Source organism: Phalangium opilio, unplaced genomic scaffold (assembly GCF_054372755.1).
Source record: "Phalangium opilio isolate 3A_F unplaced genomic scaffold, DU_Popi_V2 ptg000209l_1, whole genome shotgun sequence".
NCBI classification, from domain to species: Eukaryota; Metazoa; Arthropoda; class Arachnida; order Opiliones; family Phalangiidae; genus Phalangium; species Phalangium opilio.
Genome location: NW_028324217.1, coordinates 20,006,513 through 20,017,991, shown reverse-complemented (window position 1 = coordinate 20,017,991; position 11,479 = coordinate 20,006,513). Strand labels below are relative to the sequence as shown.

The 11,479-nt window shown below is 35.2% G+C and overlaps 1 protein-coding gene across 8 annotated transcripts; it reads left to right on the top strand.

Moving 5' to 3' along the window:
- The first annotated feature begins 277 nt into the window (after positions 1-277).
- LOC149621151 (uncharacterized) lies at positions 278-11,455 on the top strand. 8 transcript variants are annotated; one of them, XM_089855657.1, is made up of 24 exons: positions 278-971; positions 1,912-1,976; positions 2,037-2,065; positions 2,200-2,274; positions 2,335-2,498; positions 2,559-3,470; positions 3,565-3,630; positions 4,249-4,330; positions 4,405-4,509; positions 4,851-4,991; positions 5,632-5,664; positions 5,750-6,632; positions 8,196-8,328; positions 8,395-8,469; positions 8,531-8,573; positions 8,830-8,922; positions 9,250-9,462; positions 9,527-9,681; positions 9,745-10,094; positions 10,169-10,254; positions 10,360-10,685; positions 10,749-10,817; positions 10,889-11,108; positions 11,239-11,455. In XM_089855657.1, the coding sequence occupies exons 7-24, from the start codon at positions 3,584-3,586 to the stop codon at positions 11,359-11,361; spliced, it is 3,177 nt and encodes a 1,058-aa protein (XP_089711783.1). In that variant the 5' UTR covers positions 278-971; positions 1,912-1,976; positions 2,037-2,065; positions 2,200-2,274; positions 2,335-2,498; positions 2,559-3,470; positions 3,565-3,583; the 3' UTR covers positions 11,362-11,455. The 8 variants fall into 8 exon arrangements, with proteins under 8 accessions (XP_089711783.1, XP_089711779.1, XP_089711777.1 ...); XM_089855653.1 differs by having other exon boundaries at positions 1,912-2,065; XM_089855651.1 differs by having other exon boundaries at positions 278-1,378; positions 1,496-2,065.
- Positions 11,456-11,479: the final 24 nt, after the last annotated feature.

Genomic DNA, 11,479 nt, shown 5'->3' with positions numbered 1-11,479 from the left:
GATGACATCGATGTCTTACTGAACGGTTTTTCGCGTCTTTGGGCGTGACGTCATGATGCTCATCGGATGCCCATCAGGAAAATCAGCTGTGAGAGGAGGTTTTTTTGATGAGCATCGGATTCATGACGTAAATTTCGTCATTTTGCGCCGCGACAATTAAAAAAATGTAGAATTGACAAATATTATCCTTATGGTCTGGATAATAATACTAAAAAGCAATATATTATTTCGGTAAAAAATGGATTCTGACAGAGTTTTGATTTAATTGATAAACTGAAGTACAATATCTTTGTAAATATTTCGGATTTGTTATTTAAGCCTCTGCCGTAACGTTATCATAATATCGTCGCCATTAAGAAAAGCATCGATTACACAAAATTGTGCCGTTCAGCAACTGCAACGTCATCATGACGTCAAAAGAACATCGATTTCATTTTCCCAAGCATCGATGTTTTTCCCGATGAGTGTTACTGAACGCAGCCCTAGTACAGCGTCATAACTATCGTACGCTTCGAAAAAACTCTTAAAATTATCGCATTGTACTATAATTATCGTACGTCTGGCAACGCTGTACTGATTACTTCTAATCTGAAACTACGACTAGGAGTAGAGATAATGAAGAAATAAGATTAAGACTCCTTGCGATGTGAAAGGAGTCGAAATTTGACGAAAACCTTGAATAAATGAACTCGTCCCTTTTCAATATTTATCCAAAATTAGAATTAATAAACAAGTCCCTAGGACTCGTGACCCTCGGTTTTTGAATAAAAAAACTAGTCTGAGTAATTAATAAAGTGGTTTTGGACCTGTAAACCTGTGTTATTTCCATGGCTGATCAAGAGGGGTGACGACTGACGGACCTGACGGCGGCTAGGAAAAGGTTAAAGCTATCTGCTAGAAGTTCTCCTGTTTAGTTTGGCACTGTGACTTGTAGTGAATTCCTTTGTTGTTCCTCCTTTAAAGGCATTAATGTAAGTTTATTGATTATTAAAATTAGTATCCATATTCAAAAGTGGAAACGTTTACTCACGAAGACACGAAAGTGAGGAATTATAAACTATAAACGTCATATTAGCCCTTGTTGTTTAGAATTTATATTAAACTGAGGGGAAACCCCATAATATTTTGAAGCAAAATGGGCCAAATGATAGTATTCCCCCTCCACGGATTTTTAAAAGTTTGTACTCATTTCTGATAGTAAATGAGGTGGGGAACACGATGCCGTCAAAATTTTTCACCGCAAATGATTTTTTTTTTAAAAAAAAGGTAGCACATATTACTTATTGTTCGTATATTTGATATTTGGGGCGCATACACTTGTTTAGATTATGTTTGGGATATTTTAGGTTCAGGTTAGGTTAGGTTCAGGTTAGGTTAGGTTAGGTTCAGGTTAGGTTAGGTTAGGTTCAGGTTCAGGTTAGGTTAGGTTAGGTTAGGTTCAGGTAAGGTTCAGGTAAGGTTCAGGTTAGGTTAGGTTAGGCTCAGGTTAGGTTAGGTTCAGGTTAGGTTAGGTTAGGTTAGGTTCAGGTTAGGTTAGGTTAGCTTAGGTTAGGTTCAGTTTCTATTAGATTTCTCCTTTTCCAAAATATTGCAATTTTCATAAAAAAAAATTCATTTGCGGTGGAAATTTTTAACAGCATCGTGTTCCTCACCTCATTTACTATCAGAAATGAGTACAAACTTTAAAAATCCGTGGACGGGGAATACTACTATTTTACCGCAAAATGTCACTATTTTACCCCTAAACCTTTAAATTTCACTACTCTTAGTGTATTTTAATGATTATTTAGATTAATTTAAACGTATAGTAGTAAAAATTACGTTCTACGAACGTTTATTGGAGTTTTCGTCTATTTAAATTTTACCTCTTAATTTTGTACCGGAACTCACTATTTTACCGAAACGACAAAGCCAAAAGTAATTTTGAATGTAAAGCAGACGACGCATTGTAAGATTTCTACTATTTGGAGTTTGAGGTAATTCAGTAAAAGTTGGGCAAAAGCACATTTAGTTTAAAAAAGTGTTTCCCGGAATAGTGTTCATAACTTCATATCATCCCTAACTGGTACGTAAGAATGTGTATTAGTGACACTTAAGTCGGCTATTTTGAAGAATAGTACCGGCACCTTGAAATATAATAAAATATATACCAAATGAAAGCTCACGCCTTCCTCTATTCATTGCATATCATTATAATAGGCGCAAAAGATAATTTAGCCGCTACAACGTGGAACCAGCCTCAGCAAGCACTCGCAGGATCGAGCCTATCCCAGGGTAAGTTAAAAATATTCATAATTAATTTAATTAATTCATATTAATCTCGTTTGTGTACAGGTGTTTCAGGGTGAAAATATACTGGAATTAATGATGGTGCAATGATAATGATGAGAAAATTAGGAAACAATTTTCAATTTTTTTGGCAAAATGTCACTAGATGGTGTTAAACACATGTATAAAATAGAAATATAACTAAAACTGAACCTACAACTGATCCCAGGGTAAGTTAAAAATATTCATAATTAATTTAATTAATTCATATTAATCTCGTTTGTGTACAGGTGTTTCAGGGTGAAAATATACTGGAATTAATGATGGTGCAATGATAATGATGAGAAAATTACAATTGCAATTGCCCATTAATTCACAAATACTAGGTTAGGTTAGGTTAGGTTAGGTTAGGTTAGGTTAGGTTAGGTTAGGTTAGGTTAGTAATCTTTTATAAATCATTTAACAATGCTACGCCTTTTCCAGAATATTGGCAAACATGTCAAATTTGAATTTCCCGCCATTTTTACTCGATTTTTAAATTTTGATTTTCTACCATTAATAATCATTTGCGCCAAAAAATTTTACCACCATATTTTTTTTCACGGTCTAACGAGTAAAAAAAAAAAAAAAAAGCGACTCATATGACTTGAATCCCTAATTTAGTTTCGAAAGTTACCGATAGATGGCGTTTTATACGGCTACCCCCAGAAAATAGCGCTGTCTGCTCGTTGCCCCTTCCGCGTCGACCTCCCATTGAATTGTATATCTACCCTTTTAACATATCTATGGATGTTATCTCAACTATTTTAATTATCCACTGCTTCATTTTAACAGACGACGCGTCCTGGTCAATGGTCATGGTTCAATTTATTTATTCCAGACCAGGGGGGGGTGGCTGGCCCAATGTCCAGTTTTAAAAAATCCTTATTTCCCACCCTGTACTCCCAAGGACTAGTTTAAAAAATATCCTTATTTCCCAGACTGATTGACGGCGGTTAGGAAAAGCTGTCTGCTAGACGTTCCCTTTTTTTTGGCGTTTGTACTTTGTAGTGATTAGTGAATTCCTTTGTTACGGTAACGGCTCCTCCTTTGAAGGCTTTAATGTATTTTTAATAATTATTAAAAAGAATATCTATATACAAGAAAAGCTCTTAATAAAAGTTCAAGCTTTTTCTCTTTTTTAACGCCAAAAACAGAACGGTGTGAGTAACTGTGAAAGAAGAACGTTCATTTAAATCTTTGTTTATGTCCATACTTTTTATTATTATTAAAATGTTACGTATATTATCTTAACAGGGAAACTGTACAAAGAGTGATGGAATTTGTTAAAGAATGTCGTGTTATGGTCGAACGTTTAAGCTGGTAAGTGATGAATATAATGCAACTTGGATCATGTTAAACAGGCATAACCGATCCAAACCTATTGAAATTTGAAACTATTATACCTTGAAAAGAAATAGATCTTTCTTGCTGTTTAAAAAATTAAAAATACTAGCAGAATAAATAATTTATACGAAGCTAGTTGTAGTTGTATACACCTAAAAATAAATTCATTCAAAATTTACAACGGCCTTACGAGTTTCTAAACCGGGCTTTCACGAATGAGGGGTGATCTTATTGGTTCGCTTAGAAATGCGCAGAGGCAGAATTTTAGTGTCAGAATGTTTTCAGCCAATGAAAAAATGTCACCTTTGAGTTTGTATTTCTGTTCACTAGATGGCGCTTGCTTTATTTTCAATCTGCCCCTTAACAGGCGTATATATATGGCCAGCTTGTTTATTTTATTTTTAGGTCTATTCAGAAAGTGTGCTTGAGAAAATCCCTAGTCTTGTAGTATTGATTGTCACAATTTGTTTGAACTAGTTAAGCTTTGCCATGTTTTCTTAGCTTTGATAGTGAAAGCTACAATGCGTGGGGAAACTTTTCTTGTTATTTGTTAGTTTTTATACACCTTAAGTTCGAAGAATTATTTTATTTTAGGGATGATTTACAATCTCAACAACTCTCTTTTCAAAATTCCGAAATGAGTTTAGTAAATCTTCAAAGGTTCGCGATCAAAGAGGTATTTGAGAAATTATTGGAATATTTTCATTGTTTTAGGCAAACTGAGTTAAGTTATTGAAACTTTGTTTTTAGGAAATGAAAGATGAGGAAGATTGTAACTATGATCACTTGAGCAAAGATGATCTAATCAATGAAGTAAAAGCTAGAGATGATCGAGTTAGGAAACTGGAAGACAAGGTATTTTCAAAGCATAGGGGTTTTTTTTTTAGCAGAGATATGAGAAAATTTAAATGGACAGTTGTTGAATCAGGTGTCCCTTAAAATAGAACCAAAATCTATCAGTGGGTTAATTAATTAAGGTTATTGGTTTAAACACCTATCAGGATTGGCACAAAGCTAAGGGGATTGGTAACACGTCCTTCGTTTCTTTATTAACAAAGAAACCCGACCAGGGCCTTTGTTGCTGATCCCCTTCTTGCGTGTCATTATCTTCCCCTTTTTCTTGCTTGCCCCTTTAAAATACGTTTAGACAAAGAAAGTCCGAAGATTGTTTTGTAATGGAATCTCATTTTGTTTAGTGTAATGTTTTAATTTCAAAAATGGCAAAAGAGAGAGTGAAAACATCATTATCGATAAATAAGCAAATAGACGAAATTGAAAGACTGAATAGGGTCATTGAAGAGTTGGAAAAGAGAATCAAAGATCTGGGACCCTATTCTGTAAGCGTTTTTGCCCGTAAAGTTTTCGTGAACCGTAAAGATTACGGTCGGTAAAAACCGTTTGGTGAAAAAGTCTATTCTGTAACTTTTTGGACGAAAACTTAACGGTAACGGTAAACGTTAACTTTTCGTGAGCTCGAAGGCATCCGTTAGGGATTTTACGGTTTAAAAAAGCATTGTTAAGCCTATTTCAAAAACACTATTATAGTGGTATAAACTTAATTGTTTACATATGTGTTTATTTTTGGCAATAATTTCAATTACGTTTCGAGGGTGATATTTAAATGGGCCTACCAATTAATACAAATGGAAATTCTTCGCGTTGCTGTGCAAGAAAGAAGGCAATGCTTTGCGTGTCAACGCGTTTTTCGTGATAAATAAAAGTTAATTTAATTAAGTTGACAATTTATAAATAATTAAATAGTGAAGAAATACCAAGCCAACAATCTGTCAATAGTTCAACTTAAGCCTAACGAAAACGGTATGATGAAATTTCAACGGGAATTTAAAAATTAACGGGAAAAATGTTTTTACTTAACGAAAAAGTTATAGAATAGCATTTTTCTCGAATTTTCATTTGGCCGTTATGCCAAAAACGGAAAACTGTAAACTTAACGGGAACCGTAATGTTTACGGGAAGGATCGAGAAAATTACAGAATAGGGTCCCTGATGGTATGCAACATCCTTCACTTTAATAAGCAATTGGAAAGAGAATTACTTTAAGAATGAGAGTTATTGTTAATTGTTTTAAAAATAGGAGAAAAGTGGAATACTTCAATTGCCTAACGATGAATTAGTGAAAACTGAACCCATCGAAAATGATTTGGGAAATAATGGCCAGGAGTTAGCCCTTCCTATTGTTATGCACAGTATCCGAGGCATTCTGGATAAAGAAGATATTATTCAAGAATCACCAGTTTTTGAACCTCAATATGAGGAGGAGGTTTACAAAACAAACGCAGAAATTGAAATTACCTCAAAAAAATATGAAAATATTGGGTTTATAACGCGAAATATGAATCCGTGTCTTGTCCCTAAACCGAAATACAGTGACATCGCGCCTTCACCAAAAATTAAGGTCGAAAACCAATTCGAAATGACTCCTGACACGAACACGGAGAGTGATTCGCCACGAGAACCTCTTGAAAACAATATTAACATTAACGACTCTTTTCTTGAATCGCAAAGTGTCTCGACAGAGGGGGAGACTGAAGATAATACAACTCGATTGACGGAATTTCGTCTTCCTGAATCGAATGTTGAAGTCGAAAAACATTTGGATCTTTCTCTTGACACAAATGTCGAAAGCGATTCAATAGAAGGATCCCCAGAAAACGATCTTGATGATAGCCAATCCGAAATCTCCTTGACATGTGCAAAGGAAACTGATAATTGTCAACACCAAACTATGGAACTGTTTGTCGATCCGAGCTCATTGAGTGTGCCAGTGCGTGTTCCTAAACTAGAACGTAACCCAATTGAACTACCAGAATTGACCTCCGTTCCTATGGAAAGCGATTTACCTGAAGTTCCAATTGCAGTTCAACATAGTAGTTCGGTGTCCAACACGGAGACATTAGAAGATGTCGCTCCAAAGATTCCAGAAGGTAAAACCTCATCGCCTCGTTCGGAAATTGCAGGTAAGTCATTTTAAGTTTTTATAGTCTTGAGTACCTAGATTGAGAAGTCGTATTTCTAAGCAACTATTTCCGACTTCTGGGTATAAAGTCTAATAGCGTATTCCATTTGAATGCTTTGAGATCGCTCTCGATTTGCTTAATAAAATCCGAATGTATTTTTTTCCCCCAATCTTTCAAAAATCGCGAATGCAGTGTTCAGTTTTCGGATCTAATTCCGCTTTAAACTTAGATGAAAACTAATCTTGGGTTATATTAATTCAAAATCTAAAACGTCACATTAAAACGCGAACCAGGAAAAAAATCTTCAACTGTTATTAGTGTTTCTTTGCAAGCTCACTGAAAATTAATTTGGTCAAACAACAAGCCATTAAAGGAACATTATCACACCCCCTACTTTTAAAATTCCGTTTCGTAGTTCACTTTTCTGAAATAGATGGCGGTTGCATCTATGTGGCCCACTCTGAAGCCGGGTGTACACAGACAAATATTTTCGTGTTTTAAGAGCGTTTTTTTCTCGAAAGAGACAAAAATCTTCAGTGTGCACCCGCATTGATATTAACGGCCGCTTTTCTAGAGAATTGAGAATGGACTCGTCTGGGGGGATTCTAACCATAATTTCTACCATTCCTACTAAGTCTGGTACTTCCTCCTACCTTCCCGCGGGGACCAAAGTTTATAACTTCACGCGGTTCACGGAATATTATTGCGGTTCATTGATTGAATGTTTGCGTTGTAAGTTCGGGTTTTTTTCTTAGTTTTATGTGTAGAAGACAATTTGACGTTCTAGCAGTATTGTATTCGAATTATGCTAATTAATTAGGATAATATGGAAACAAAAAATAGATCAAAAGTATACAAAGTGAATCTGGGCGTAGAAACATTTGAACGTTGGTCTATGGAAAGGAAAAAGTTAGGATATACAAATGAAAAATTTGGATCTTTTTTGTTCAGCAAATGGTAAGCGCGAAAGAAAATTTTGATTTACAAGTCACTTAAATTTAGTAAATAATCTTTCGGTTCAGGGAAGAACTAGAATATTTGAAGATGGAAATAAAGAAAAAGGGTTCTAAAACATATTCTGTTACCAAAGGTATTAAAAATATTCATCAAAATGTTGTATTATTAGAAGTAATAGGTTTCTTATATTATTTTACTTCAGTTATTATTTAGTATTCACTAGTACGTAGTCATATTATTATAAGTTTACCCTAAATGCTCCATAAGTATGGCACTGCCTTTGTAATGTTACATCCCTACCTAGTGGTAGGTTGGGACAGACCGGATATATATGCTCAGTTATTGCAGTTCAGCTTCCTATTTAGTCGGTACTAAGTTTTTGATAGCGTGTCCCCAGGGATCACTAATATATACCAATGGGTTTATCTTCTTGGAATGTTCAATAACGTCTTTGCTAGAGAGCTCCCTTTCTCCCTAACTTTGGGGGAGGGGTATATTTCCAAAATAGAAATCTTTCTCCCTACATTGTTTTTAAATGAGGTGTTTTTATTTATAATACCGTGACTATTATCATATCAAGCTAGAATTTTTTCACTTGCACTGCAGATGTTGAAACACAATACGAAGTTATTCCCGAATTCCAAATTACCACACCTACTAAATGTGTGAAAAATTCCACTTTTAATTTTGAAACGCCAACCTCCAGATTTAATAAACGATTGAAATCATCTACGAACTTGTGAGTTTATAAACATTATTTATCACCTCACTCCAAATTCAAAAATATATATGCCAATTAATGTAGGCGGAGAAATGATGCAAATCAAAATCGTGTTTCTTGTTTATTTTTTGAGAGCGATAGTGAAACTTCACCTATTAGGTAGGGTCCATTAATTAATAACACTATCTGCATAAAAAGGTAATCATTTTCAAAAATTTAGCGAAATTCGAAAAAATACACCTGAGAGGAATGAAAGTACAATGGTAAATTATCATGTATATATACTATTTCACCGTATGAGTAGTCGTAGCCCAAAGTGTCTTTTGTAATGGGTATCCAACCCTAGAGCGCGCTCCATATATTTTTACATTGAAAGCGAGTGAAACTGGCACACCTTTACCCTCGGATAACGTTTTCACTGTCGACCATGGTACAGCTCACTCCGGATTGGACACCCATTACAAAAGATGGAATACGATATAATTACACGGAATAAAATTAACCTGAATAATTATCTAGAGTAATAACTCGTTCATTAGTCCTACTGGTGGAGTAACCTCCAATTTTGGATCACCATTGTTAACTGATGATTGCGCGCATCTAACTGATCAGGTATTAAAACGGTTTTCGATTAGACAAAATTTACGTTTGAGTGAATTGAAACTATTTTTAAAATGGTCGATATATATAGTGCGCGCTAAAGAGGCAAGAGAAATTTCCGCCTCGTTTCTTACCATTAACCGCGCTTCAGGGTTGCCAGGATTTTGTTAGAGCATGTCGAGTTCGGAAGTTCAATTCAGTGATCATTCAGTTCCGAATCGGAACTGAATGATCACTGAATCGAACAAGTTTTTCAGTCTGTTGTAGAAAGCGGTTAAATTGCACTCACGAATGACTGGCAACGCTTGTTCGCACAATATCTATACCTATTCATTTCAGTTTCCTAGAAACCCCAATATTTGTCCAAAAGATGCTGTAAATGCCGAAATGGTTTTGGTTTTTTTGGATAAGATTGAGCAATTGGTAAAACAGGCTTTCGGATTGAAATGCTATTGCGGTTTGCCATTGCGATACACTTCTGTTTTCCGAGGATCTGCGCTAATATTTTATTATAATTGTCCTGCTGTAGCATCAGGACCGAATCACAAAAATGTACGATTGAATTTGACAATTTTTATCGGTATTAGATGATAATGAAAGACTTAAATTATAATAGGGAGTTTGGGAAAGTCAGGATAACTTTCGAGGCATTTATTCTGGAAATATCAAACTAGCGAGTGCTGTTTTATTAGCAGGCAACGAGTTTGCAAAAATTGAGAAATGGGCGCGATTTGCCAAAATTCATCTTATATCTGATGACACATTTTATCGGTATTAATCAATTGAGAACGCATTTATAATATAAGTACAATAATTAACCTTTAAATCGGATAGGTATCAGAGGCACTTCATTCAACCAGCGATACTACAATATTGGCAAAATATGCAAAACGAGCTTTTTATAAAGTTAGCTGGGAAAGAATTGTTAATTGCTGGGGACGGAAGGAATGATTCTCCCGGATTTTCTGCAACATATTGCACTTACACGTTCGCTGATTGTGAAACAAACAAAATTTTAGCAATATCTACAGTAGACGTAAGAGAAGCCGATGGGAAAAGTCCAAATATGGAGTTCATAGGTTTTCAAAGGGCTGCCAAAGAAATAATGGAATTAGCCAAAGATAACAGTATTGTTATTTCTGAAGTTGTCACGGACGCCCATTGTAAAATTAAGGTTGAAATGAGTAAGTAAAGAAATCACAAACGCCAAGAGGAGAATAACTAAAGAATAATTCCATTTGATCATGCGGTGTTTTAGAAAAGCCAGATAGGATATTCAAAAATGCCACGCATTCCTTAGATACATGGCATGCTGGAAAGAATATTAGAGCCAAAATTGCCGATGTATGTGTCACCCCTATTTATTAAAAATTTTGAGAAATTGAACCAATAAGAATTGCTTTATTGTAACTTATGATGATAAGTGAATGCGTTTTTTATGTTTTAAAGGCTGGAAAGTTGAAGGCCACTGAGGAACTAGTGAAGTGGGCGCCTGATATTAGAAACCATTTTTGGTTCTGTGCTAGAAATTGCGAAGGTGACGTGGATAAATTGCAGGCTTCATTTCAAAGTGTATTAAACCACGTCACTGATTATCATGAATGGCTTACGGACTTTGGCGCCGGGTACTCATGCGCACATGAAATACCGTTACCAAATGCAGAAGAGCGAGATAAAAAATGGCTAGAAGTTAATTCGAAGGCGTATAAAGCTCTAGAAGACATTGTGCTGAACAAAAATTTCCAAAAAAATTTAGAATACTACGTAAATTTCAGGTATTATCGTTAGTGGTGATAGTATTTGAGTGACTCGGTTAATTTTAAATTCGTTTGTAACAGACACACGGGATTCGTTGAAGTTTTTCACAATCTTATGCTTGCGTATGTCTCTAAACGGAATTTTTATAGGTGAAAAAGAACCTTCAAATTTCATTCAGAAAACGGATTTTTTGTACTAAGGTTTTGATATTTTAATTTAGTTGGGACAGCTATAAAGCTAGAGTAACGTTAGCCGCTATAGACCACAACCAACACGCCGATCGAAAACAGGCCCGTACGAAAGATGGACAGCTTAGGTATAGGTACTTCTATAGCAAGAAATCAAAAAGCTATAACGTTGGGAAGGTTTTTGAGCCTAAACAATACAATTACATAGACTCTTTGATTGAAAGCATCTTTGTAGAAAAGGAAAATTACGTGGTAAGATAGTTTAAAACCGGTAACAGTTCGCAAATGTCTTAGGTGGAAAGGTTTTATTTTTATAAACCTTTCACCCTGGTCGTTGCAATTCCTTCAGGAGCTCATTCTTGAACATTTTCTATTATTAAAGGGAAATGTATCAGACCCTTCTTTCATGGGAGAAAATGATCCCCGTCACATTTCTAGCAATATAAGTATGATGGAGAAGCCACCTAACGAGGAGTTACTAGCTAAGCACATGTCAAGATTTTAATTTCATATACCTAGCCAGGTTTATGTGGAACTGAGGTCGTTGCACACTAAATTGTTTTAATAAAAATACTCATTTGATATTCAAACCAGAAAAACTTATTTTATTTAACTAACGAAAG